At 53.2% G+C, this 26,621-nt stretch overlaps 8 protein-coding genes across 8 annotated transcripts; 4 read left to right on the top strand and 4 right to left on the bottom strand.

Annotated features, from left to right (window-relative positions):
• Positions 1-2: 2 nt before the first annotated feature.
• On the bottom strand, positions 3-6,455 carry JN550_008744 (uncharacterized protein; the record flags this gene model as incomplete). Its single annotated transcript, XM_049320738.1, has 6 exons — positions 3-4,174; positions 4,252-4,407; positions 4,482-4,721; positions 5,122-5,817; positions 5,978-6,202; positions 6,386-6,455. The coding sequence occupies 6 exons, from the start codon at positions 6,453-6,455 to the stop codon at positions 3-5; spliced, it is 5,559 nt and encodes a 1,852-aa protein (XP_049169402.1).
• Positions 6,456-8,125: 1,670 nt separating this feature from the next.
• Positions 8,126-9,515, top strand: JN550_008743 (uncharacterized protein; the record flags this gene model as incomplete). The annotated part of the gene is made up of 2 exons (XM_049320737.1): positions 8,126-9,223; positions 9,339-9,515. The coding sequence occupies 2 exons, from the start codon at positions 8,126-8,128 to the stop codon at positions 9,513-9,515; spliced, it is 1,275 nt and encodes a 424-aa protein (XP_049169401.1).
• Positions 9,516-10,542: 1,027 nt separating this feature from the next.
• Positions 10,543-12,938, bottom strand: JN550_008742 (uncharacterized protein; the record flags this gene model as incomplete). The annotated part of the gene is made up of 15 exons (XM_049320736.1): positions 10,543-10,770; positions 10,836-10,876; positions 10,933-11,063; positions 11,126-11,175; positions 11,375-11,467; positions 11,530-11,794; positions 11,850-11,885; positions 11,939-12,019; positions 12,066-12,331; positions 12,389-12,432; positions 12,488-12,534; positions 12,591-12,635; positions 12,684-12,710; positions 12,769-12,819; positions 12,910-12,938. 15 exons carry the CDS (start codon positions 12,936-12,938, stop codon positions 10,543-10,545), a joined length of 1,434 nt encoding a protein of 477 aa, XP_049169400.1.
• A 1,547-nt stretch (positions 12,939-14,485) lies between these two features.
• JN550_008741 (uncharacterized protein) lies at positions 14,486-16,788 on the bottom strand (the record flags this gene model as incomplete). The annotated part of the gene is made up of 6 exons (XM_049320735.1): positions 14,486-15,299; positions 15,346-15,476; positions 15,531-15,563; positions 15,617-15,834; positions 15,886-16,038; positions 16,092-16,788. 6 exons carry the CDS (start codon positions 16,786-16,788, stop codon positions 14,486-14,488), a joined length of 2,046 nt encoding a protein of 681 aa, XP_049169399.1.
• Positions 16,789-17,925: 1,137 nt separating this feature from the next.
• Positions 17,926-19,101, bottom strand: JN550_008740 (uncharacterized protein; the record flags this gene model as incomplete). The annotated part of the gene is made up of 1 exon (XM_049320734.1): positions 17,926-19,101. The coding sequence occupies one exon, from the start codon at positions 19,099-19,101 to the stop codon at positions 17,926-17,928; it is 1,176 nt and encodes a 391-aa protein (XP_049169398.1).
• Positions 19,102-20,381: 1,280 nt separating this feature from the next.
• JN550_008739 (uncharacterized protein) lies at positions 20,382-22,179 on the top strand (the record flags this gene model as incomplete). The annotated part of the gene is made up of 5 exons (XM_049320733.1): positions 20,382-20,472; positions 20,595-20,623; positions 20,701-21,685; positions 21,916-21,972; positions 22,034-22,179. The coding sequence occupies 5 exons, from the start codon at positions 20,382-20,384 to the stop codon at positions 22,177-22,179; spliced, it is 1,308 nt and encodes a 435-aa protein (XP_049169397.1).
• Positions 22,180-22,948: 769 nt separating this feature from the next.
• JN550_008738 (uncharacterized protein) lies at positions 22,949-24,831 on the top strand (the record flags this gene model as incomplete). The annotated part of the gene is made up of 3 exons (XM_049320732.1): positions 22,949-23,325; positions 23,401-23,920; positions 24,196-24,831. The coding sequence occupies 3 exons, from the start codon at positions 22,949-22,951 to the stop codon at positions 24,829-24,831; spliced, it is 1,533 nt and encodes a 510-aa protein (XP_049169396.1).
• A 948-nt stretch (positions 24,832-25,779) lies between these two features.
• On the top strand, positions 25,780-26,413 carry JN550_008737 (uncharacterized protein; the record flags this gene model as incomplete). Its single annotated transcript, XM_049320731.1, has 2 exons — positions 25,780-25,948; positions 26,010-26,413. The coding sequence occupies 2 exons, from the start codon at positions 25,780-25,782 to the stop codon at positions 26,411-26,413; spliced, it is 573 nt and encodes a 190-aa protein (XP_049169395.1).
• Between the last annotated feature and the right edge of the window lie 208 nt (positions 26,414-26,621).

Here is a 26,621-nt window from a genome sequence, read left to right as displayed (position 1 = left end):
TACTAATCTTCGTCATCATCGTCCTCGTCGTCCTTGACGCTGACAAGGCACCTGTGCCTCGAGTGCCAGATCCGCCTCTCCCGGGGCCCGAGCACCGCGTCCATCATCGTCTGGGTATCTGACCGTGGCCGGGCGCCCTTCCTCCCCCCAGATTCCTTGGGGGTTTCGTCGGGTGGTGTAAACAGCCGCGTTTCTTCCACGCTGGCCATGAACTCGAACTCACCCCTACATAGGGCAGTCACGCCGATGAGCACCTCGGCGGATGCCTTGGGATCAAGCATGGGCAGACATTGCTGCAAGGTGCCGTTCCACGCCAGCCTGCGCGTTGAGTCCAACGCCACACTGAGCGGCCGGTGACACAGTGCGGGCATGAGGCGCAGAGTCGGGTAAATCGGTTGCGACGTGCGATTTGTCACAGTGGCCTTGATCTGGGCAAACTCGTCCACGAAGACAATGTTGTCCTCCCCTTGGGAGCCATCATTCAAGCTCGACACCACAGCCAGTTCGATGCCGACCTCGTCGATCTTGACAGCCTCGATCATGCGAGGCGTCAACCGAATACTACGTAGCTCGACGTTGCCTTCCCTCGCAGGTCCGGACACTGTCTTCCATGTAGCCCGTAGGGTGTCAAGGATACGCTCGCGGAACCAAAAGGCTTCGCGGTTGGCCCGCTCCGTCTCGGGCGTGATCTTGCTCGTGCTCACGACAAACTGACGTTTGCGAGACGGGTTGAGTGCCGGTATCGCTGCATGCGGGTCCTCGAGGTATACACGTGGGATGGGGAACACCACACGGTTCGTGTTGCCAGGGAGGATGTGTTCTTCGATCGTGAAGCCCTTTTCGGCTTCGAGACAGACTTGCATGTGACTTGGCCAGGCGTTCCGCAGGTCAACGAGCAAAAGGCAATATTTGTCGAGTTCCGCCGAATCCTCTCCCGTGTCGTTGACACCCAGACGTTTCCATAGAGCTCGCGGGACGTTTCCTTGAATAGGCAATATATCCATCCTCGCAAGCTCCACGCTGGCATTGACTGTTACCATCACATCTAAGCAGACTTGACGAGTGTGAAACTTGTCCTTGACCTCGTCGGGAGGTACACCCAGGTAGGCGTAATCGATCTGGATGGTCCCATTGGTGAGTCCTGGCTTGCCCAGGATCTCAAATTCAAAGGTCTTCGTGCCGCCTGGCGCTATGTATCTCTCGGAGTCGTCGATTTTACGCAGACGCAAAGCTCGCCTCTTCGCGAGGACAAGCTCATACTCGTAAAGCTCACCCGGAGTCGCATCTCGATTCGTCAAAGCTGTCTGGAGAGGAGCTTGTGTCGAATCTTGGAAGGAAAATAGCAGCAGGTCTGCCGGTGTCTCATTCGACAGGTTTTGCAGAGTGACGGAGAACACCTGTCGTTCGCCTTCAAGAATCATTATGGCCGACTGTGGCAGCGTCGTCGACTTTACAGCAATAATAGGCTGAGCAGATATCGCACTCAAGCTCATGGTTTCGGTCTTCAGATCTGGGCCGGGCCGGGCCAAATGTTTTCCCTCATAGGCGCTGTAGGTCTTTTCAATCGATGACAGCCCTATGCCTTTGATCTTGATCTCCGTATCGGCCACCCACGCCTGAGGGAAGATGGGGAACCTCCTTTCGCGGCATCCCCGAACCCGCACAATAGCGCCTGTGATTTTGAAGGCACCAGCCTCTCTGGGTGTCCCAAGAATCTTCAGTATCTGTGTCCGATAAGGTCCAATGACCGTGGACTCCACGGACGACTCAAATGCGGACCCTTCTGTGTCGAGTTTGATACTTTCAATATCAACATCAATGTCATATGGGTTCTGCAGTGTGATGCGGAAAGTGGCCGCTTCTCCGGTGACAAGGGTGCGCTCAACCACGGCCTTGTCTGATGTCCTGAGGAATGGGTTGTATATGAAGGGATCAACATCCTGTGAGGCACGTGCAGTGTTCGCACCTGGCAGAACGCTCTTCGCGTGTGGCACTGGCGCTCTCGTTGGCTGCAGAGGATCCAGCGATATGCCTCGTATGAGGAACTCGTCCCAAAACTCAGCCGAGAGGTGTCCCAGGCCCAACCTCTTGGATAACTCAGACGTCTTGGCGATATTATTGGTCAGTCGAATTTGCTCTTCTCGTGCTATTATTGGCGCTGCATCCTCCCGTCGGGATCCGGGTGCGACACCCTTTCCTGCGGTGCGCAGTAGATCGGCTGAGAACTTCAGGACGCCATCGAAATCCGGAAGGGCCTCAGAAAAGTTGATACAAGCTCGCAGGACATTTAGCTTGATGTCTTGAACTCCATAGTGTCTAGCCATGGACTGGTTCTGAATTCTCGCAATGACCTCGCTGTCACTGTCACCGGCCGGCGGCTTGAAATTCGACTTGAGGGTGCCGTTGAAGCCAACGACACCGTATGTCTTGCATAGAATCCCCAAGAAGGCATGGATGCCGTGTTCTATGTCTCCCTCGCCGAGCTCAAGAGCCCCGGCACCATTGCTACGGCCATTGACCGCATCCAAAGCCACCAAGCCAGCTGCTGGATGAATGCCGACTTCTGCGGCCCCACGTGTACGAGCTTCAATCAGGCCACCAATAAGGACACCTACTAGCTCTCGCACAACCATAGCCTTCTTCCTGTGATACCCCAGGGTTCCCATGACTGACGCAATCCCGCTAAGAACAAGTGCCCGATCCACTGTAGTGATTACCTCAGGAGCAGAAGAGGGGAATGCTCTAAATAGGAGACCGGCGATCTGGGTTCGACTTGGTGTGATGCCCAACCGAGGAGAAGTAGTCAAAGGTGTCTCGGGAGATTTCCCAGAGACCACTATATCCAGAAACTTCTTATCCAATCTGCCGTCGCATATGTGCAAGGCGGTCATGGTGCTGCAGAACCGAATCACCGTCTCTGACATGGGGAGTGGTGGCAGTTGCTCGCCAGAAATACGTGAATAGAGGGCAACGATTCTTTCGAGCAGCTCCGGAAGGATGGCTTGTAGATTGCGCAGATGTCTGGGCTGCTCCGAAAGGACCTCCTCCACCTCTGGCGCTTTGTTGGGCTTCTCAGGTGACAGGCATATCGTCGGTACCTGAAACTCGACACCCGCCCACCCGAGCAGGAAAAGACAGGTTGTGATTAGGTCAAGCGCCTTCCCGTGCCATAAGTGATCATTGATAGACTTGGCGATTGTAGCACCTTCACTCAATTCTCTCAGAGCGTCGATCCAACGGCCAGCTTGCAAGTATAAGGATCCTACCAGAACTGTAACGCGACCTTTTCCTTTATTGCGCCACCTTTCGTTCAAACCTCCGGGCCCAAAGCCTTGCACAGCGACTTTGTCCTGAGATGAGGACTTGGAGCCCTCCGCGGTCCCAGGTCTTGACGGGGACTGCTGTTCCGGGCTGGAGACATCTGGGTTACTGCCATTTGTCATTTCGTCGAAAGTGGTAGGAGGATGGGACAAGCCGCTCCGCACCGGGGTCGTTGGGCGGTTGGTTGGAGTCGAACTGCTCGAGCCGAAGGGCAAACCCTTGAATACTGGCATAGACATGCGGGCCTGGGCCTTATCCACTGCACCGCTAGACGATACCGACCTTGTCACGGTAGGAACTGCGAATTGTGAATTCCGACGCGTGTGATTCGTATCCTCAACGGTGTATGACGAGCCGTTCATCTGTGGCCTTGAAGTATGCCCAGGGGAGTCGATCACTGTCATGGCCTCGTATGACTTTGCCAGCGTCGTCATCTCTGCCAATAACAGGGATGAGATGTCACACATGACGGTTTTCATGGTCGTCCTTATAGATTGCGCCACTGGCGGTATGGTCTTGACCCCTTCCGGTATAGGGATGGCATGTTCCCCTGGTTGCGTGTAGTCGAAAATCAAAACCTGGTGTGTGAGCGCTTTCGCGTGGGAGTCCCTGAGCTCTTCCAGCTCTTGATAGAGCGTCCGTATATTTCTTTCAGTCAAGGTCGGCGCATTGGCGGATTGCCTCTTGCTAAAGGCGGCCTTTTCGAGTTCGGCACCATCAGCGATGGCAATAACGGCGAGTGGTTCTCGATAGAGGTCGAACGGCGAGAGGGCGAGGTGCGAGGGTGGCGGCACGTGTGTTATGAGGTCGTAGAATATGGCACCGTCGGGGAAGGCTAGGGGCGAAAACATGTCTGCGCAGAATAAAGTCAGCCCGCTGCCCAAACAGCTATCGTCATGGTCTCCATGGTCTCCCTGACTGGCGACTGACTTCGATTCGGGCGCCCGTCGGCGCTGATGTCGCGGAGGTGAACGACATGCTCCTGGTTCAACCGTTCGATGAAGGAGGAGAACCTTTCCCTCTTGATCTGGCCAACGGGTATCACCAAGGCTCGCACCCTCGCCGGAGCGATGGGTAGCAGAGAGTCTAGGGTCATGCTGGCATTGGTCTTGAGTTCGTGCCGACTTTAGGGAGCAACTGCATGCCTTCGGGACACCGACATAGCACGAAACAAGCGGTCAAGTGGCAGACGGCCAGGTCGCGGGTGCTCTGTCTAAGCACCGGGCGAGAGCTGTTCTTGGTAGGCTGAGTATTGCCAAATTTTTGGCCGGGGTTGCACTCTCTCTGACACTCGGCGCATATGACACGCAGCATCAATTGACAGTACTCGGATTGTGACAAGGAGACGCTCCATGAAGCCTCGTGCGCCGCCTTCCAGGCTGGGCCAATGGGACAGTGAGCTAAAAACAGGGGTAACTCAGCTAGCAGCAGTGGGGCACGTTTCCGCACCCAACGGGGCCCGACAGGCATACCGCCTCTGTAATGCAGGCCTACTGCTTACTGCTTACGGGTACCTAGGGTTGCGCGTACTATATGCGTGCAGAAGTATACAGCACTGCACCTATAAACTGCAGTCTGGTGTGCCGCCGTGTATCACCATCACTCTTCTCACGTGCATAGCTGACCAGTCACTCAAGCAGTGTCCGTACTATTGGGTGGACATTTGGTTCTGGATACATCACCTTGTTTCAACATGTGCCACTGGCGGTTACTCTGAATTTGTCTATTGCCGCGACTCGACTCAAGTCACTTAATCATATGGATGCAATTACGATGTTGCACTCCCGCCACTCTCCTTACTCTTACCCTGCCTCGCCTCTGCCTTGAGCTCACTCTCGAAGATATCGACGGCGAGGCTCGCTTCTACGAAGTCCTCTAATTCCTCCGTGACTGTCTTCAGCTTTTCCTTTACTGCTTCTGCTCCCTCAAACCCCACGATGTGCCGCGCAGGTGGGTTTTCGTTGCCGCCGATGGCAGTCAAGGCATTTACCGTTTCCTGTACCAGTTTGTCGATAGCTGACGCCGGTAGTTTGGGGTAGCGGTGAATGATCTCGTCTTCGGACGCCTCCACGGCCGTTTCCGGATTCAAGTTCAGGACATTTGTCAGAATATCCCGCACGCTGGGTGCGGGATTGTTGTCACTGTCGTAGTGAGGCAGCTGCGGTGAGAAAACGATCTTGTTCGTCAGTGACTGTATCTCCTTGTGCGGCTGCACGATTGTAACTTTGATGTTGAAGGGGGCGATCTCGTACGCCAGGGAGTCGCAAAATCCCTCGAGGGCCCAGGTCGCGGCCGTGTAAATACCCATCCCCGGTGTCCCAATGTGGCCACCGATGCTCGTGAGAATCAGGACATGGCCGGTGTGCTGCGCTCGAAGGAGTGGGAGCGCGGCTTTTATGAAGTTGACCTGCGAGAAAAAGATGGACTCAAATTGGTCGCGCACCAGATTCTGCGTTGCGGGAGTGGTGGAGAGCTCCTCAACGGTCCCGACAACAGCTGTTTTGGACTCATTAGAATGGTTGCCTCGCGCAGCGCAATGAGAGGAAGTGAGACCTGCCTTCCGAAGTGCAGCATAGGAGGATGTCTATGCGGCCAAAGGTGTCCTTGGCTTCCGCAACGGCCGCGGCGCACTGGCCCATGATGCGCCCATCGCAACGGATCGGCCGAATGCGCCCTAACCAGCCCTCGCGGTCTTTGCGGTTGCTCTTGCATTCGCTGATAAGCTCCCGGAACTCGGCATTGCGATCTTCGTGCTCGAGCTCGTGTGGCGGCAGGATGGCCACAACGTTGTCGCCATGGTCGAGCAGCTTGCGAATCAACCTAATGGCCAGCGGGGTCAGGGCCGAGGTTAGGAACCATGTTCGCGGCGAGTTGTGCGTAGCTATATCATCGGATGGCATTAGTCAGGCAGGCATTGAGCTTTGCAGCACCATCAGAACGGATTTGATTGTAGAACGGTCGGGCACGCGGCTCCGGGCTTTTTTTTGGTGGGTTGCAGGACTGAAGACGGCCTTCTTTGCGCAGTTTGGGGTTCGGGGGAGGGTTGGGACACGGGATGACGTACGGAACGAAGCTACAGGGACGGAATGAGTGTGTCGCGCAGGGCCAGCCTCGGCGTTCTTTCTCTCGGACATTTCCTGGTCTTTTTCGTTCTCGTCTTGGCTGGGAGCCACGCGCTGCGTCTAAGAACAACACTTTTCTCGGGTTTTCCTCATGGCACGTCCTGGACAGCAGCATGCACCGCACTCGGCGTATTCATTGCAAATCGAAAGGAGGAGAGAGCGAGGAAGGTCGGATCGGATCTGATCTCAAGAGGAGGAGAACGCCAGGCGAGCATGAAACACCAACACGAATATTACTGGTAATATCACCATCTTGTAATGTTCGATCACGACCTCGTCGGGCCTTCTCTAGGTAACCTCCCCATCTTATTAAATGGTCAAAGCCAGGCCCTGTGCTTCTCTAATGTCCACCCCGTCCACCCGCGGCAGTTGGCCTGCCTCACCCACCCCGGAAACACAGGACGGTTTGGGTGCTAGTAGCTGCCGGCTTGGGATGGGGGAATGGTGCCTTGATCGTTCGAAAGTTTACCCTACTGCCAATAGTCTACCGGTACTCCAATGCCTTAAACTCTATCCATTCAAGGGGTTCGCGGGGCTGCAACGTCGGTTGCATGGCAGAGCCATCCATGGACGCTTGCGAGGGAGGACCAGACAGGCCAGACCTAGAACCTAAGATATCCCCGAGATCCCTGTCGCTTATGATCGACCAGGCACTCGACCCGGGGCTGACATATGCATCTGTAAACGCAGTGCGACCTATGGCAGCCTCTGCTGCAGAGCGGATGTCAAGCCCGCTGTCACATCCGTCTCCACGCCACGGACGACCGCCTGGAGATAGAAGAACCGCCGAAACGCGACCAGTGGGACGGGGGGCATCGAATGACACCCATCTCAGTAACGAATAGAGGCAACAGGGGGTCGTAGTGGCATGATGCAGCCCGCCCAGCCTCCACGGCCACCATGCTCCGATCCCTTAAAGCTCCTAGGCTAGGTACTAAGACTTTCTGTTTCCGAAGTTTGATGGGCATTGCTCTCAAGTTCCCATGGGCGACGTGCGACACAATGGCGTCGACGCAGGTTGGAAACATGATGCGATGCCGTGCGTACCAGCAGTGCCTGGAGTGGTGACTTGGTCCCGTCCCGTCTGGCAGCAGGCGGCGGGAGCTTATCGTTGCTCCAATCTTCGGCGATCTTTGACACTGTACCCCACGTTTTATCACAAATCTGCAAGAGCTCCAGGGGCCTTTTCTGCCGCCAAATCTGGGGAAAGCTACCTACAACTTAGGTACCTACCTACCTACCTAGCTAGGTAGGTAGTCCCAGGTCGTCCGCTGAGCATTGGCGTTCTTGGGGGGGGCGTTGACGACATCCGACGTCGGGGAAAGAGGGGCCCAACTTTTGAAAATTGGCGATGGCTTCTGCCCAGCGGACTAGTCATCGCTTGACACTGGGTGACGTGACTCCGAACCTCAACGACATAGGACCCTGCGCTATTACTCATCCTTTTTGGCGCTCTACTAATTCTGCAGAGACCAGCATCATCTCGGCCAATATCGCCTCGATCTTTCATGCCAGGTTCTGAATGCAGAACAGCCATTGACGATCTTCATCTTGCCCTCACGATTGCATTCGTAACCACCAACTTCTCGTTCCGCTTTGACGCAGGGCCCAGAACTTAATAGTGCATCTGTACCCAAGTTTTGAACGATCATCGTCATCTGCAGGCCCCAAAGCAACAGAGGATGCCCACCAGATCAGAAATCACTTATTTCGGCGCGGGCCCCGCCCTGCTGCCGACTGATGTCCTGGAGAAGGCCGCCGAGGCGCTGGTAGATTACCAGGGCACGGGCTTGGGTATTGCCGAACACTCTCACCGCTCGGCCCTGGCCGCCAACATCATCAATGAGGCCAAGGCCGACCTGGCCAATTACCTGGATATCCCCGACGACTATGAGGTCCTTTTCATGCAGGCTGGTGGCAGCGGCGAGTTCTCAGCCACCGTCTACAACTTGGTTGGCGCATGGGTCACCCGGAAGCAGCAGGAAGCACTCAAGCAAGTGGGCGACGACGAAGCCAAGGTGGCCGAACTTCTCCAGAAGCAGGTGGCCACCGAGCTGAAGCTCGACTACCTAGTCACGGGCAGCTGGTCATTGAAGGCGTACCAGGAGGCTTGCCGCCTGCTTGGGTCGGAGCATGTCAACCTGGCAACAGATGCTCGGACAATCAACGACAAGAAGTTTGGCAAGATCCCGGAAGAGAGCACCTGGAAGCTCTCCAAGGATGCTGCCATGGTGTACTACTGCGACAACGAGACGGTGGACGGCGTCGAGTTCCCCAAGTTTCCTGATGTACTTGCCCCCAGGGCCGATGGATCCGGCCCCATTGTGGTCGCTGACATGTCTTCAAACATCTTGTCGCGGAGGATACCTGTCAAGAACTACCATGTCATCTTCTTCGGAGCTCAGAAGAATCTTGGTTCAACTGGCGTGACGGTAGCTATCGTCAAGAAGAACCTCCTGCCCCCAGTGTGCCCCCAGCCATCACCGACGCTGCTGAGGAAGCTTGGTCTGCCCATTGGACCCATTGTTCTTTCCTACGAGACCATCGCAAAGAACAACAGCTTGTATAATACATTGAGCATTTTTGATGTTTACATTGCAGGCCAGGTCCTGAAAAAGCTCCTCGCCACCTATTCAGACAAGGTGGATGGGCAACAGGCTGTCTCGAACAAAAAGGCCGAGATCATCTATGGAGCGTTGGAATCGCGCCCAGATGTCTTCAAGTTGGTGACGGAAAAGCCATTCCGCTCGAGAATGAACATTTGTTTCAGAGTTGTCAAGGTAAGGAAGGAAACCCGCAGTTTGGGGATCATACAAGAAATCCCGTGCACCACATCAGTGACACGCTGTTGCACTACAATGTCCCAAGGTAGATCTGGCTGACCCAATCATTTAGACCAACGATATGGATGTAGACGAAAAGAACTTCCTAGAGCTGGCTAAGGGCCAGGGTCTTGAGGGCCTCAAGGGCCATCGTAGCGTGGGAGGCATACGGGCCAGCAACTACAACTCGATCCCCCTGGAAGGTGCTCAGAAGCTTGCAGAATTCATCCTGACCTTTGCGGGGCACTAGGATCGTCACAGGATGAGCATATTGCTCAGAGACCCCCCTTCTCCAATCTCGCCAATGGCGCCTACGACAGCAAGGCGTTCCGGGGAGGTTGAAGGTGTTCAACCACAATATTGATTGACTGGTTTGGCTGATAAGCAGCTATGTCGCGACAAGGATGACTGCATGCATGGAGTAACAGAGAATCAACTTAGGTATTGTTCATAGTTGACTAAAAGGGAGGGCCAAATACGGCTGGTTAGAAAGACAGTTCTTTATGAGAATTGAAGGACTGTTGGGTATACCAATTTTCTGCATGGGGCATTCGACTATCACCGTACAAAGAAGAAGACATACATCAGACTCGAACTACTGTGGTATTGACAGGCCCCTTTTTTGGCAGTGCATCATTACTTGGTCGAATTATAATGATCTTAACCGGATGCAGTTATACTGGTGTATGCGCACTACCACCTACTAACGTCCATCGAAATGACCTGATGTAGAAGGTCACCAGCATGCTGACAGATCACATCAGCTAATCCGAGCACGTCATGATCGTTCTCAGTAATTATTCATATGAGCGCGTATGTCATAAGTATCTCAGCCAAACACTGAAAGATCTTGTGACCAGCGTCGTCCAGCAACATGACGTAGAACGCACAATCTTGCATGAGCTCAATATGCTGGACCCGAATTCGTACAGTGAAATACAGTGGTGGGCAGATACCGGGAGCTTGGATACAATTAGCCGGACTGCCCATTTGGGTAGCACTAGGGGCGCCAACATCGTCCGAATACGTGAGGGTTTTACGAGATGAACTATTCGAGTTCTCTAGTTTCGACCGCCAAATTACGGTCGTGGGAACAGAATAAACATATTGCGCCAACCTTTTCCCTTTCCGTTCCCCCAACCGCACCCTGAGTTATATTCGAGTTATTTACCCGCCTGGCCAAGCTCACCCACGTGCTCATCCCTCGCATGGAAATAGAAAAGCTTGCAGGTCTCCGCTACAGTAGCCGGACGCAATGGGAGGTCCCTAAGCATCTACTATCCTGACAGCCGCTGCCACTTGTCCTCTTCCTTCAGTTCGTACTCGGCGGTGGATCGGTGGCTGTACGGCCGGCGATGTTCCATGTCTTGCATGACACGCAGCATGTCTGTGATTCCAAAGAGCTCGTCCATCTTCTCCAAGCTCATCCCCTTCGTTTCCGGAATCAAGAAATAGGCAAAGAAAAACATGCTTGCGCAGAAAGACCCAAAAAGAAAATATGTTCCCTAAGCAACAATCATGTTAGTGTTTGACTCTTGGTGCTGGTAGCAAAGAAATCCTTGTCACTCACGTAGCCGGCATATCCCATGTTCTTCATCATCGTAGGTACAGCTGGTCAAAGTCAGTTTTGAAGCGCTGAGGTATGCGAAATGTTTCACTGCACTCACTTCTTGCAACTACAAAATTGAATAGCCATTGCGTCGCTGCTGCTTGTGCGACGTTCATGGCCCTGAGACGTGCGCTGGGTATCTCACTGACGTAGATCCAACAACACGGGCCCCAACCAAATTGGAAGAAGCTATGGGTATAACTCAGTGATCAGATTTTAGAGGGACTGCTTAGCCACTATAGGGAACTTACGCTGCAAATAGAAAGATGCAAACAAGGGCAACATAGCCGAAAGGGGGTATCTGTACAATGTTCGAGTTAACATGAAGCAACTGGAAAAGACGGTGTCTGACTTGCCGGCTGGCCTTGCACTGGCGGGCTGATATACATATACGCCCCGATGATGAACATGGAAATAGAGAGAGCTATGCTTGTCCATAGTAGACTCATCCGTCTGCCCAGCGAGTCTGCGGCGAAAATCAGAAAAGCCAGGCAGGCGACGACTTTGACAACGCCGTAGATGCCCGTAGCAAAAAGAGAGCTCTCCGTGCTGTTCATGCCTAGAGCTTGGAACATTTGAGGCGCATAGTAGTTCTGCAAACGTGCGTGTCAGTCACAGAACGTCAAGTTGTATTCCATAGAATTGAAGTGCTCACAATGGCATTCACTCCCGTCATCTGTTGGCATACCATGAGCCCGATCGAGATAAGGGCCCGGTTTCGGTTGCCTCGGATCAGCCACATTTCTTTCAGTAGTATCCAAGTTGTTGCATCGCCGACGAGACGACGCTCAATTTCAAGTTGCTCGGCCATGCCGTAGAGCTCGTGGTCGATGTATTCGTGATCTTCTGGTAAGTTGGTAAGTTTGGACAGGATGTACGTTGTTCTCTCCCAGTCGTCCATCTTCGCGGTCCATCGGGGGCTAGATTATGACTTAATGCTATTGTACCTTGGAATAGATGGACAGGGATACAAACCTTTCAGGACACCAAAGCATGCCCACTATCATGCAACTAGACCTGCAATCAGCGACTTCTTTCCAGCGGAGAAGCTAGGTTCTACGCACATGGCTGGTACTGCTTGTAGTGAAAGCGGAATTAAATATACATTCCTATCCTCCCAGTGGTACTGCGTAGCATAGTTCACCCTGGTAAATTAGCATGAATACCTCGAGGTGTGCTTTTCGGGCTTACCAAAACGATAGCATGACCCCGTTGACGATGAACAGTTGGTAACAGCCCGTCAAAGCACCCCTGATAGCTCTTGGTGCACATTCTGAAACATATAACGGTGTAAGCATCGAAGCTGCTCCTACTCCGAATCCTGCCACCAACCGACCGACGTATAGTATGGGAAGGCTCAGCGTCGGGGCTGCCTGGAGTGCTATGCCAACGCAGGTGATGATTGCGGATATTATCAGCGACCATCTTCGCCCGTATTTGTCGGAAAAGGGGCCGGCCTTTGTCGTTAGTGAGCCAGTTGATCATATCGAAAGATATTACAGGAGGGGACTTACAAGGAGCGACGCGACGAAGCAACCGGCCTGCAATGTCGAGACGACTGCAGGTCTTGTTAGATTATGTTATGACATTGGTATTCCAGGTTGGACACTTACTGTTTTCCGATAGTATGTCCTTCTCCTTTACGTCGATGCCGTAGTCCCTAGTATCGTTAACAGAGCTGGTCGTGGTAGATGGTGTTCTTCAATGTAGACGCACTGCATAAATTTCGGCATGATCAGAATACCTCCTATTGCGCCGATACTTGAAGGTGTCAGCATGATGGTGCATCGTGATGCCACGTTCACTTACTCCCAACCAAAGAGCATCCCACCAAAACTACAGTCCCAGTTAGCACAGCGCCGAAACACCATCTTTAATATTATCTTAGTCTCACCATGATGCGCACACCAATGCAAACACTCTCCATCCATATATTTGTGGAGGACTATATCGGTATTAGTCGGACACGGGAACGGTTCGCGTCGACGTTGATAATACACACTCATCTCGCATAGCATCATTCCTAACCACCAACCTCAGGACCTTCACCAAAGTCCTCCCCATTACGAATGGGACTACCAAGTATCTGCGTAGTATTTGTTATGTTGCAATGGCCGAGATACTCCGTTGTCAGTTGAGGCTCATTGCGTGCTGAAGCGAGGCGACGATCTTTTTTGGGAAGCAAAAGAAACGAGACCACCGCTCTAGAACACATAAATGGAAGACTAGAAGGATTCGAAGCGTGGGCTGGTACGCATGTAATATGCAAGACGGACGGCCGGGTAGGCCCCGGGTTCAGCTTACGATCAGTGTTGCAAAGGCCATATTCGGATTGACTACGCCGCTGGGTTACACCGGATACTATTCTTCTTCTATGCACAAAATGCAGGAGAAACCGTCAACGTGCTGGTGCAAGCGAGCAAGCCTCCTCCCCAGATGGTCGGGAACACATCGACAGAAGGGAAACATGGGCTGGGTGTCGGGGGGAGGCACAATCGTGTAACCCACCAGACAGGACGTGGTCCACCAGGGATCAAGAAGCCCATCAGACGAAAGACTCCTTGCCTCGAGCCGGGGATGCTGTTGGCTAGGCCATAATTAATCAACGGAGCTTATACCTCCCACACCCGGCGAGCAGAACAACGATTGGACGGGATGATTTGAAGCTAGGACAACGGCCCGACAGGGGGAAGCTCTGCACGCTCTAGGCCTGCCTGCACCCAGCAGAGCCGTTGTGTCACTGTACCTGCTGCTGAGCCACGCGACTGCTCTACCCGGTGAGCAGGCACTGGGTAACGGGTGCTGCAGACCGAGATGAGTGGCTTTCCAGAAGACTGGGAGGGGACTCGGGTAGGATTATCGAGGTGCATCCTTCGCAATGCTGACCGTCTTCTTGGGGATTCACGTGGCTGAACTATTGTCTCAGGATCTGCACCGTACGTGACGACTTCAAGTATCTCCCAGATGTGTGCGGATTCGAACTAAACTCACTTTCCCCAGGTTGTGTGACTGGCCTACTATATGGCGACGGATGAATAGTAAACGCTCTCCCCACCTTTAGCCGTTGGGGGGAGGGAGGGGTCCTTGGGGAATGACTGGAACAACCTGGGGAAGCTTTAGCCGAATGCCTCGAAGAAGAATATAGGGCTTTTGACGCACTCGCCCACGTGTCTGTCATTGATTCAGAATTTCAAGTACCGGTTTCACTGTGATGACCGTGGCCGTACACGCTTCGAAGCATAGCTCGTGCGACAACCTCCCGGAATAGCATCATGGTAGCCAGCCCTTTGGGAGGATTTGCTTTAACTCAAGGAGGCCTGGTCTTGGCTCGGAAGTCCTCCAATGAGAGGTGGCACTTTCAGCAGCTGGATATGCACCTCCCCGATTGCTCCAAGTAATATCGTGTTGGGTTATTGGTTTTTCAGTCTAGTTACATACCCTTGCTAGTCAAATGCACTATCGCAATGGGAACCAAGAACGATACAATCGAATTCCGCCCGTATAATTGATAATTTGACTGTCCAACAACTGACCTTGCATTCTCGGCCAAGACAGATGCTATATAGATTGGCGGGCCAAGTTCGACCAACGAGAGAGTTCATGTCTCGATTTTATGCTCCAATCTCGGCCTTCAGCCACCCTGGAATATCGGGTACCTTGTCCCATCCATCCAGATAGCTCTGCTTCGGGACTCCTTCGCCAGACGGCTTGGCATAGACTGCCGAGACATACCACACCACTTCTCCCTGCTTGATGGTGTGTTGCAGAGTAGGGATGACGGTGCGGCTCTCGACCAGATTCGAATTCGGGTCGGCATTCACTAACATGGCGTTGCGCTCGACCTTGTCCTCGAGCGACTTGATGCCTACTGCGCCTTTGGAGACGGCAAATGCACCCTGGTGGCCTTTCGCCCAGCCGTCAGGGGTGTTGAGATCGTAGTTGCCGATGATCTTCGGGAAGGTGCCTTCGCACTTTTCGGAATCATATAAGTCCAGGTAGCGTCCATCGATTGACCGCTGGTTACAGATTGCAAAGGCCCCATCCGCGGTCATGACCTCTCTTCCGGCCTCGATCTTATGCACCCGTATATGCCAATTTGGAGTTGATTCCTGGGGCGGAATCAAAATTGTCCTCACTGTGACATCTGGGTACGGTTTCCAGACTGACACAAGAACAGGCTGATCATCCCGGTACTCAAGGCCTGCGTACTCGGACTTTCTCCGTGTCTTCCAATATTCTCCGCCGTCATCAGAAAGACCAAGCTGTGACGCCAGCGCATACTGTTCCAGGCTGAACAAACCCGGCGGAACAGAGTAGCCGTAGGCGCTGCTATACGCGAAGGCTCCGTACTTCGCGTGCGTACCTTTCATGGGGTAGCTGCATGCTTGACCGCTGGATAAGAGCATAGTGTGGCCACCGAGATGGCTAGTAACCGTTAGCTCTGGGATGTTGCTCATGGTCATAAACTAACCTCATGATGTGGCCCGGTTGCTTCAACCCTTTGATCTCCGGTATCTTGCCCACGTGAAGTTCCTCCTCCGAAGTCCAGAACGGATGCTCGGGGGGCACAGCCAAGCAAATGAAAGCCAGGCAAGCCCAATACTAACACCAGGAGTCAGTGAGACCGATCAAGCTGGAAGAACATAATGCCCTTACCGGGCTACCCGGGCTGTTATAGTTCTCAGCCATCTGAGTGTGGTTAGCGAAGACGAATAATCGTGTCGGCAGGAATCGGTACTTACATACATGTTCGGGTACGAGTACCCGATCGTCAGCGTACCACTGGAACTCCAGATATCAGGCTGCGTTTGCCACCATCGGAGATGTCGAAGAACGATGCCCTTGACCATACCCCATGTAAGTGGCTCTGGCAACTCAACACCCGCGTACGCAAGTGCACCCCAGAACGAAACCATGGCAAAGCGATAGCCTACACTGCGGCCAAAGGGGATAGCGCGACCTGACGCTTCCTGTCAGCCTGATGTAATGTTTGTTACAAGAAACTGCTCACCTTCATTGTCATAGTAGTGCGCCAAGTCTAGCGCAGCGATCTGGGCTCGCTTCTTGAACTCTGCTGCCCTCTCCGGCTCCTCCTCGCCCGCCAATTTCGCGTACAGCAGCTGAAGGAAGTGGATAGCAAAGCTGGATGAATAGTAGTCCATCTCTGAAAGGGTTGATTAACAAGGTCTCACAAAAACTCTAAGATTTCGCACTTACGGTGTATCCCCTCAGGCCCATCATTGGACCACCCGTCACCACGGTAAAACGTATTCAAATGCTCAATGTCGCTGTCGAGTCTCTCCTGGGAGAATTTCCCCCCATTCTTCTTCAGGCCTAGATTGGCGAAGACTCTAAACCAGAGCCAGTTGGTATTGGGCATACTAAGCCAGGTCAGATATGCATCGTCAGCAAAAGGGTGCAGTTGTGGACCAACGTACTTCTTCTCGTTGATCGAGTTGCCCAACCACGCCTCGACATTGTCTCGTTCTTTCTCGCTCATGGACTGCCAAAATACAGGAGCGACGGCGAGAGCGAACCCAAGGGGGCACATCTCCACCATCCTCTGATCATTGTCCCGGGGGTATCCCCAGTACTCCGGGCTCTCAGGGTCCGTACCCGCCTTGATTCCTTCAACCCACCATTCGGTACCATGGTACTCCCCTTCACCTGCCAGCAGGCAGGCTAGACCCCAAAGAGGCCGGCATATACCCTCGACCTCCGATGCGGTCTGATCGAACCTGACTGCGGTAGCTCCCGGACATCTGACTCTGGACTTCAACGGGGAGAAGAACGGCTCGAGGGGGTCGAGCAAAGTCCGGAGCAGCTCCTGCACAGAGGCCCTATCCTTGATCTCTACTTTGGAGAACGGGTGCACTCCATTATAGCCAAGAACGAGACCCTTGTTTGGCTCCATGGTCCTCCAATGTGTGACGGTCTTGTAACTGGACTCCAGCACCTGAGACAGACTTGCGATGGTGCTCAGAACTTAAGTAAATAAGTATAATTGAGATACTATCCAACTCCCGAGAATTGAGTCGCTGCGTCGATATAAAACAAAAGGGCGAATCACACTCCTCCCCGAGCCCAGCCGGCCCTGGATCCCCCCGAGGGGTGAGGGGGGGCTCGGCGCGTGGGGTGATGTTCTCGCGGCTAATAAGTAAGAGGGCCTATTCACCCGCCAATTGACGCAATGGCGCAGGTCTGCTCTCGCATAGGGCTCCACCGGGCCGTTGGACGTCGAACTTGGGCGACACCGTAAGCGAGACGCGGGAGGATTACAGGATTCGTCCTGCATCAGAAAAACGCATGTGATTTCGAAATTCTTTTATACTCAGTGGCATGTGAGGCAACACTGGGATTTAAGAAACACGGGCGTGTTCTGAGAAACTCGATTGTCTGCGTAGCAACTGGGTTGGGATCGGCTGCTGCAGAAGCTCTTCTGACCTATCTTGGAAGTCAGCGTGGTGCTAGTTAACTAGACTAGTTGCGGAGTAATTTTACAGGCATATAGGCATGCAAGAGTAGTGGGCCCATGGAACTGTGACACCCAGGAACTTGCAAGACTTCGGTAGATTTGAACTGTCAAGCCCCTTCAACCCTTTGTAGCGCTAAACACAACGCAGCAAAGGTGTTGGTCAACTGCGGATGAGTAAGATACGCAACGCAGTCAATACTTAACCTGGTTATTAGCTCGGGGAGATTGAGTCTCTTCAGGTCGGTTTGTATAGTGTTTGACTCTGCCAGATGTTAAGTATCTCTTTAGAGGGGATGTTTCAACACCTCTGGTAGGATATTATAGTCTCATTGGTGTATGTATATGTATCTCTTGCAGAACATCATTCATCTAACGTAGCCCCAGCCACGAGAATAGTGGCCTGGCGCATTCTATACCAGTGACCTTGCGGACAGGTCTAAATCATAGCCAACGCCGCACAAAAATGTCTGAACCTAAGAGCCCCTCGAAGCTCTACACTGTTATAATCGGCAGTGTTCAAGAACTTGTCCACCGTGGCAGAAAGTCACGGCGCTGTGGATAGGATAATGCTTGGAATCACGATGCTGACTCGGCCTGTGCGAGGAGCCTAGCCCGCCAACCATTGCAAACCTCCTCAAAGCCACCGACGACGTCCCGACACACGCCTGCACACTCCCGGTTCTGCAGCCTCTCACCCCAGTTTCCTCGGTTGAGCCACCTCTCGCCTTCTTCCTTGAGCTCCTCCTCGCGCTTCATCTCGGCGACCATTTCCTTGGCGGATTTCAGCCGCCTGGCCGCCGTCGTCGTTGTCTGGCGTGACATGTGTAGGGTATCTGAGAGGTAGTTGAGGGTCTGCACAAGGTCCGAGGTGACGGAGTGTAGGTTTGCTAGGGAATTATAGGCCGAGGTGGTAGGTCTTGGCATGTCGTCGGCAAGGGAGACGAGTAGCGGTAGTAAGTCGTCGATGGTCTCGGCATCAGGGGGTGCCACGAGTGGTGACAAGAGCGGAAAGGTCAGATTGTGTAGTTGCCTGGTTTGGTGTGCCAGGTGCGTCGCCAGAGCCGAGTGCGCGGTGATCAGTCGAGTGGTGCTGCCCTCAACGCCAGACTGTGATCCTAGGTCCTTGAGCCCGTCTGTTACGCGCTTGAAGACTCCGTCGGCAGGGCCGCCATCCGTGCCTCGCCTTGCCAGCGACTCGACAGCATCCATTCTGGCGACGAGACTGGGAGGGATGCCGGGAGACTCGAGATCGGAGTCTGAACCATATTCACTTCCGTCATACTGGCTCCCTTGTCTGCGGTGTCCCCTCATGTTGGGTGGTAGTGATAGGGCTGCGGCTTTGTTCCTGTTCGGCAGTTGTTTCTGATCACCCTGGCTCTCGACATCGACGCCGCTGTCTCGAATGCCGTCGACTCCTTCCCGACCGTCACCCTCGGGCAGGTCGAGGCTGATGCCAGGGGGTTGCTCGCCGTCCTCGTAGTACCCCTCCTCGTCCTCGTCCTCGGAGAATGCGTCGGCAAGCTCGTCTGCGAGGTTCCCCAGCCCGTTATCGCCGCCTTCCATCTGGGTGCCGCTGAACATGCTCATGTCTTGGTCGTTCATGCTGTTGCGCAAGGGCGTCATGGGGTCTTGGGTCGAGGACTTGGAGGCTCGGCGTGCGACGGGGGACGAGCCGGGGCTCGAGTGTGGGTAGCTGTTCTCCATCATGGAGGATTGGCGGGAGTGCCGCGGTGTTCGCGGCGACGAGGCCATGGTGATGATCTGGTTGCGGGCGACAGGCTGGGACTCGACGCGTGGGTCTCCTGGCCGTCTGGGTATCAAAATTTGGGCGACCGCTGAGGGCGAGTCGTCTGGAAAGCAGGGTGCTGTTTGTTCTCCGGCGGGTCGCGACGTGCCGAGACTCGTTACTTCGTGATTTCGTATCGTAGGCACCTTTGTATGGAAAACAGTGGCGCCGGGGTGTATGTTGCTCCTTGCAGCAAGCGGTCGCTCGCTCGAGGCAGGACGACTTGTCGTTCTATTATTACGAGGGTGCTGCTGCGTCTGTTGTGTTTTTTCTCTTTGTCGTGGTTACTGTTGTCAAGTGGAGCCCAGGGGCCTGGAGACGGACAGGGAGGTTTGATTGATGCTGGCCTCGCATATCAGATTCCTTAGTCTATATCACAAGATTGCGCCTGGACAACGCGGCAGCTGACCTGGGGCCGGTCGAGTCCGGGGAGCGCAATGATCGAATCACACGCCCTGCCTTCTTGTCAACATTTGAAGAGTCTTTCGTGAGAGGCGCCGGCCCGGGGCTGATTGCACGACGCCAAGTGACACACTGTCCGGACTTTCGGCCTGCTCTTGTCGAGTGGAGACTGTGCTCATTCACCCTGACGATCCGCCTGCTGTCAAACTGAAATGACTGCGCTGTTGGTGGGGGTTCCCTGGTCTTGCTTGGCGGGCCGCCCTGTGCAGCATCCATGGATCCACGGATGGCAGCGCGACCGCGTGGCAGCCCAACTAATAAGTTATGTGCCTGGCATGCGTTAGGGGTACCCCTAGGGAGCCCTGCGAACTACAGGCATGACTAGTTCCTGACTGCATGCAAAGTCCAAGTTACAGCCAAGACTGCGAACAAATCTACAGGCGTTGTCGTCTCGATGTCTATGCACCTACAGTACAGCGTATCCAGGTCCTGTCAGGCTTCTAGAACTCTGCTCACAACAGTCTGTCATTCGGAGCCGTTATCCTTTTGGGTTTGTACGACTGTCACAGGCGCCTCCCCAACAGGGACTTGATTACAGAACGTCGCGAATGTGGGTCTACGGAACAGGCACCTGCTATGAATACCTGATGAGTTCGCTACCCAGCAAAGACTTCGCGGTGTTTAGGATTGTCCAGCTCGCTTGCGATACGTGATATGGAAAGGTCGCCTCACGCGACATTTGAATTGATTGGGCACAGGATCAGATGCAACAACTCGGCGCTGACCGATCGCCTAAGCAGTTATCTGACTTACGCCACCTCGAGGGGCTTACAAAGTAGTCAAGATGGATGCTGTCCACTCAAGACCACCAGACTTGACAGGCCAAGGTGTTGTCTTGAAGAAGCGGCGCAGGGGGGCGACACGCAGGAGAACAGGTGAGTGCATACTCAGTGCTAGCCCAAACGCAGTATCTAGTGTTCACTTCCTGTTGCTATAGGGTGGTAAGTGTTCGTCTCCGCAAGTTGATGTCTCTAAGCTATCCTAATCTCACCACCAGCTATACCTGCAAAGCGCGGCATACTCGATGTGACGAGAAAAGGCCTGTTTGCAGCAACTGCGAGCGCCTGAATCTTCGTTGTCAGCCCTTTGATATCATAACACAGTCCGCGTGGCCTGTGCCGACGCGCAACTCCGCGACTTCACGAAATGAACCCGAGAGGTCACCAACGCTGCCTACGTCGACGTGGGACCTCTTCAACGGTTGCATACCCAATGCAGGCTTGAATTCAGCTCCAGATACGGCAATCATCACGCACTCGTCACCATCGCCATCCTCTACCGCATCCACAGCGGGAGCCGTCACTCCCCAAAGCTTGCCCCCTCCTGAGCCTGGCCCCGTTTCAATAGACGCAGAGACGGCGCATCTGTTGGCCAAGTACAAAGCTGGAGTCGCCACTTGGATGGATATCTTCGACCATGGCTGTTCCTACCAGCGAGAGGTGCCCAGAAGAAGCCTGACATCAGAGCTTCTGATGAAGAGCATCTGCGCATTTACAGCCAAGCACTTAAGCCTCCTACCATCTGGCCAAATTTGGGCTGCCCCGGCTTCTACTTACTATGGCGATGCTTTACGCCTATTGATCCGCCATCTGGCTAGCGACGCGCCTCACGAAGACGCACTGACAGCCACCATACTGCTTTCGAGTTACGAAATGGTTGCAGCTCAGGGCCAGGAGCACAAACGGCATTTTCATGGGGCTATGGTGCTCATTATGAGCCGTGGTATTAGTGCACGTTCTCTAGGTATGGACCGTGCCAACTTTTGGATATATGTTAGGCACGAGATCACAGTGGCCCTGGTGAACGAGACGACGCTCCAAATTGATCCCAGTAAATGGCACACTAGCTGGCAAGAAGGAAATGTCGAGGAGGATGTACTTGGCAATCAGCTACTTTGCTTAGTCGGGCGGGCCATCAATGTTGTCTATGGTCCCGGCTCGCCTGACCCAATGAGCAACGAGCGACAAGCTATCCAAACCGACGCTGAAACATGGTCTCGTAGCTTACCGGCGTCATTCCGAGGAGTCAACTATGGCATGGCTGATGATCGCGGCTTCCATAAGAGATGCTTTGCCGTTCCATCTGCAGGTAAGTCAGTCGACCCACGAATGCTCAAAGATACTATAACCAAACATTTCGTCCGAGTAGCAACTGCTATGATGTGGTATCACGTACTTCATATACTATTATACGCCGAGCCGGTCTCCATAATACAGCCGTCCCATACCTACCAGGCAAGAACATCAGATCTGTTCATCTGAAGAGGTATTCTAACTTGGACCAGATTCAGCATCATGCAACAGAAATTGCGAATATAGCGTTGGCCGACGTACCTCAAAGCGTACGGAGCTTTTCTCCCCAGGCTCTCTTCATTGGTAAGTCCCCTCCCTGCCGAGTGCTTCACTCTCATGGAGCTGATCTTCCAATTTGCTACAGCTGCGAAGCATGTTCATGGCATAGACAAAAAGACCGCGCTCTGGGCGCTGCTTGGCGATGTCGAAACTCGCCATGGCTTCAGCACTCGGAGTCGTGTTAAGAAACTACAGCAGCTGGTCGAGCCTGGGCGCTGGTACAATTCATAGTGTGCCAAGAGACCAGTTATTAGACAGATCGTTCGGAGATGCATGCGTATCACAGATGGTTCTCACCCACATATGGATCGACTTCTGTCATCCTCGCCTCTCTTAATTATAATATTGTGAATGGCCATTTTCTTTCTGCACAATTGCTTTATGCAAACACGCTTTCACCACCTCTACACAGCCATGCCGGGAGTGTGCAAAGTGGGTTCGCTCATCGCAAGGGCGCAAAAGTTTGGAGAACATTGTGTACAACAGGGAGTGCGAAATGGTGTCTATCATGATTGAGGAAATGTGGCTTACACTAGCCATTTCATGATTGAAGGAATATCATCATTGAAGCATACTCCCACTTCCAAAAAAGGTAAATGTTACGACTGAGTGTTTCTCACTCTTGTACTGGCCTGAATCGCCGCATTCGATCTAGGCCAATTGTGGTATATTTTACGGTAAGCGCGTATCTTGAGCCATTTGTGGATTAGGCCGACCTCGCAGGGCGTGGGATTGCAGCAGTCTGACAGTATTCATCAATTGCGCATACGCCGGAATATCGCAACTGTCAGTGATACAATGCAATCCCAAGTCCATGAAAATGCGCCCTTGATTCACAGCGTCTCGACACTCTTATAAAAGACCAAGGTTTGCATTGTCTGTTACGTCGTCAAAGCTCCCTCTTTATTCCTTTCTAGTTCTAGGATAGGATTCAAACCCGATACCCAGTCCTACCAGTTAAACGACAGGAGCGATCTCATACCGACAGTATTCCGCAAACATGAAGGTCTCCAAGTATATGCACAAGCCACCGCGCTATGTCACCGCCAGTATCATGTGCTCCTTTGGGGGCTTTCTCTTCGGCATCGACACTGGCATCATTGGACCCGTTACAGTTATGAAAGATTTTCAGCAATCCGTCGGCGACTCTTCCCCGACAATCCATGGGTTAATTGTCTCTTCAATACTTATACCTGCCGCAATATCCTCTTTCTTCGCCGGTAGACTTGCAGACGCCTTAGGCCGACAACGAGGAATTGCCATCGGCTCCCTGATCTTTGCCATAGGATCCGCTCTCGAAGCTGCCTCTATGCACATTGGCATGTTCATTACCGGCCGAATTATCGAGGGTATTGGCGAGGGTCTCTACATGGGAACGTTAGTGGTGTAAGCTATGAGTCCCCCCATGTACCATGAGAAGACTATCGTGAGCAGCTGATTGTTTGTTGATAGGTATATCTGCGAGATCTCACCTCCCAGATATCGCGGTGCTCTCACTTCTGGGCCCCAACTCCTCACCACCTTAGGTCTCATGGTTGGGTTCTTCACATGTTATGGCACTGCCAACGTGGAATCGTCAATGTCGTGGCGTCTACCATTCGTTCTGCTGTCGGCCTACTCCTTCGTATTTACCGCCATATCTCTTCTCCTACTCCCACCTTCGCCTCGCTGGCTTGTTCTGCGTGGGAGAACCAGCGAATCTGCAAGTGCGTGGGAAAACCTCGATGTCCAGGCAGCCGACCGAGAGAAGATCCTGGGTCAATACGACATGGCTGTGGCCGAGGTTATCAGTGTTCCGAATGATTCTGTTGTCGCGGCCAACACGGGCCACCGCAGTCGGAATGGTGCGCGAGCGGAACCGTCCAAATCGAAGAAATCGCAGCTGCTCGATGTTCTCTCCGCCGAGTCACGACCTCGACTCTTCTTAGCCATGTTTCTCATGGGAATGCAGCAACTGAGCGGTATCGACGGTGTACTCTATGTGTCGGTCCTCCCAAAATTCCTTATTTTTCATCGTCTCGCTTTAATATGTGTGCTTCTAGTTGGAGCCAAGTGGCATTCCAACTAAGCTCTCGGTGTATCTACCCCATGCATTGACGATCTGTATCCCCCGAGAACCGTTGAAACATGAAAGACTAACATATTTATCATTTTGCAGAAGTTGATATTGCCAATTCACTGTCGCTCTTTGACATAGAACTTCTACATTTCTTTACCTTGTCGTATCACTAAATTAACAAATCACAGTATGCACCCTTGCTCTTCCAACAAGCCGGCCTCAGCTCGCAACAATCGACATTCTTTGCCTCTGGTGTCTCGGCCATCGTGATATTCGCCGTCACTATCCCTGCGATCATTTGGGCCGACAGTTGGGGACGACGAACTAACACCATCATTGGCGGCGTTGGGATGGCATGCACAATGTTCCTCATGGGTGGTCTGTACGCCGGCGATGCCGTGCACGCGGACACGGGAGCAGGCCGGTGGGTCGTTATCGTATCGATTTACATTTTCACGGTCTTGTACTGCGTCTCATGGGCTGTGGGTATGAAGCTTTATGCGGCCGAGATCCAGCCACAGAAGACACGAGCCAGCGCAACGAACATCGCGCATGGAAGCAACTGGCTGGCCAACTTCCTCGTTGCTCTCGTCACGCCGACGCTGTTGGCCAAGTCGAGCTACGGCGCGTACTTCATGTTCGGGGGCTGTCTCATCCTCACGGCCGCCGTTTGCTGCGTGTTCATGCCGGAGACACGGGGAAGGACCCTGGATGAGATCGACGAGGCTTTCCAGGGGAGCCACCTAAGCGTGCTGAAGGGGTCAATGAAGACGGTGCGGAAGATGGTTTCGCGGAGAATGCCGACTGTAGTAGAAGCTTCATAAATAAGGCCAGGAGTCTTGTACTTACAAGGTCTCTTGGTATGTCGTCGTGCAAATAGTCGCAGTTTGGTGGTAATTGTTTAGAGGTCAAGTTGTGCATTATATCAGAGAGAGCGCTAATAGATATGCACGATTTATGCACATTTTTCTTGGAATGGGGCAGAAAGCCTTAGGCGTGGGTGGAGATGTCCCGCACCAAAATTCCCGTTGTGCAGTCTTGGATTGCCTAAGAAGTCGGACATGAGTTGCTATTGTTCGTTTGTCGGGATTTTCATTTGTGACCCGGTCTTTCATTAAGTATACGACTGCCGAGTTCTGGCCAAGGCATCTCCAGGTTGGATTGTCGACCGCTGCAGCATTGCCTGTGCATTTCACTGGTCGAAAGAGATCTCCTCGCATTCACCGGTCTGTCAGGTTATCATCCTTAACAGGGACATATTCTGATCCGAATTCAAGACAAGAATCACAGATCAGCTGCACTCACAAGAGGGCTCTCAAGAAGACATATCCGGCTTGGTAACAAGCCTAACCTCTTATCACTGTCAGATCGATAAGTCTAGGATCAAACTTCCATGCTTGCCTCTTCTCCCGACCAACCACTGTAGCATCTCTGTTATATACAGACGGCGACGACGACACACGGCACAGCTGTCGAGCAATAACCAACTGTGACGCAAAGCTAGTAGTACTCTAGTATCCTTGTACGACTCCCTTGTCACGGGCGTCCGGCCGTCAATTGAATAGCGTCCGCCAACGACTCCCGACAATCTTGCAAGTTGAAACGAATCAAGCCATCGAGCTCAGTTCCGCTCATTTGCAACGGCTGGCTGGCCAAGCTCACCACCGAAGTTATCAATTATCGTAACTCGCCTACTTCCCTCCTTTCCAGTCCCGATATCTCACATTCACTGTCGAACCCATCACGCCGTCACCCGCTAGTAAAAAGGCAAGATGGTGACTTTCCGACGCTTCCGCCCGGATGATCTCAACCGGATCTCCATGTGTAACATGGATCCCTTGACTGAGACCTACGATTCCTCATTCTACTTGCAGTACTATGCAAAATGGCCAGGCATGTTCATCGTTGCGGAGGACGACTCTGGTAACATCGTAGGCTACGGTAAGTCACAACTCAGTACACCCCACGTCATTCCATGCTGTCATTGCTTACGCTGCTCTAGTTATGGGAAAACTGGAAAGCTCTCCTGCCTATTTCAAGCAGTCGCCTCACTATTTGCCCTGGCACGCCCACATCACTGCTCTTACGGTTGCCCCGGCCTATCGCCGCTCTGGCATAGGAGGTGTCTTAACCAAACGCCTGGAGGAGGAGGGCGACGTGGGTGATGCTTGGTTTATGGACCTGTTCGTCCGCAAGAGCAACACTCGCGCCATAAATTTCTACAAGAAGAGCGGCTACAGCGTCTACCGCGTCGTCAAGAACTATTACGGCGACGATGTGAATGACCCCACTGCTGATGGCGAGGACGCCTACGACATGCGCAAATCGATGAAGCGCGACACCAAGGGTCAGCACGTCCGAGAGAACGGCGAGAAGCATGCGGTACAGCCAGAGGACGTCTTCTGAGAGTAGACGTTTATCTGTGTGACAAAGGGGTCGAGGAAGTACATAGAAGATGCGGACCAAACGCACATCTCTCGAAGACCCGAATGCCCTGCACGATGTTAAGAAGCAGAGCAGACGCAACACTCCTGACGTTGTTATGTTGCGCCAATTGCCTGGTTGGCTAATGCTGAAGAACTGGATCAATGCCGAAGGTGACAGTTAGTCCACT

Source organism: Neoarthrinium moseri, assembly GCF_022829205.1.
Source record: "Neoarthrinium moseri strain CBS 164.80 chromosome Unknown scaffold37_Wmoseri_CBS_16480, whole genome shotgun sequence".
NCBI lineage: Eukaryota > Fungi > Ascomycota > Sordariomycetes > Amphisphaeriales > Apiosporaceae > Neoarthrinium > Neoarthrinium moseri.
This window is presented reverse-complemented; position numbering and strand designations above follow the sequence as displayed.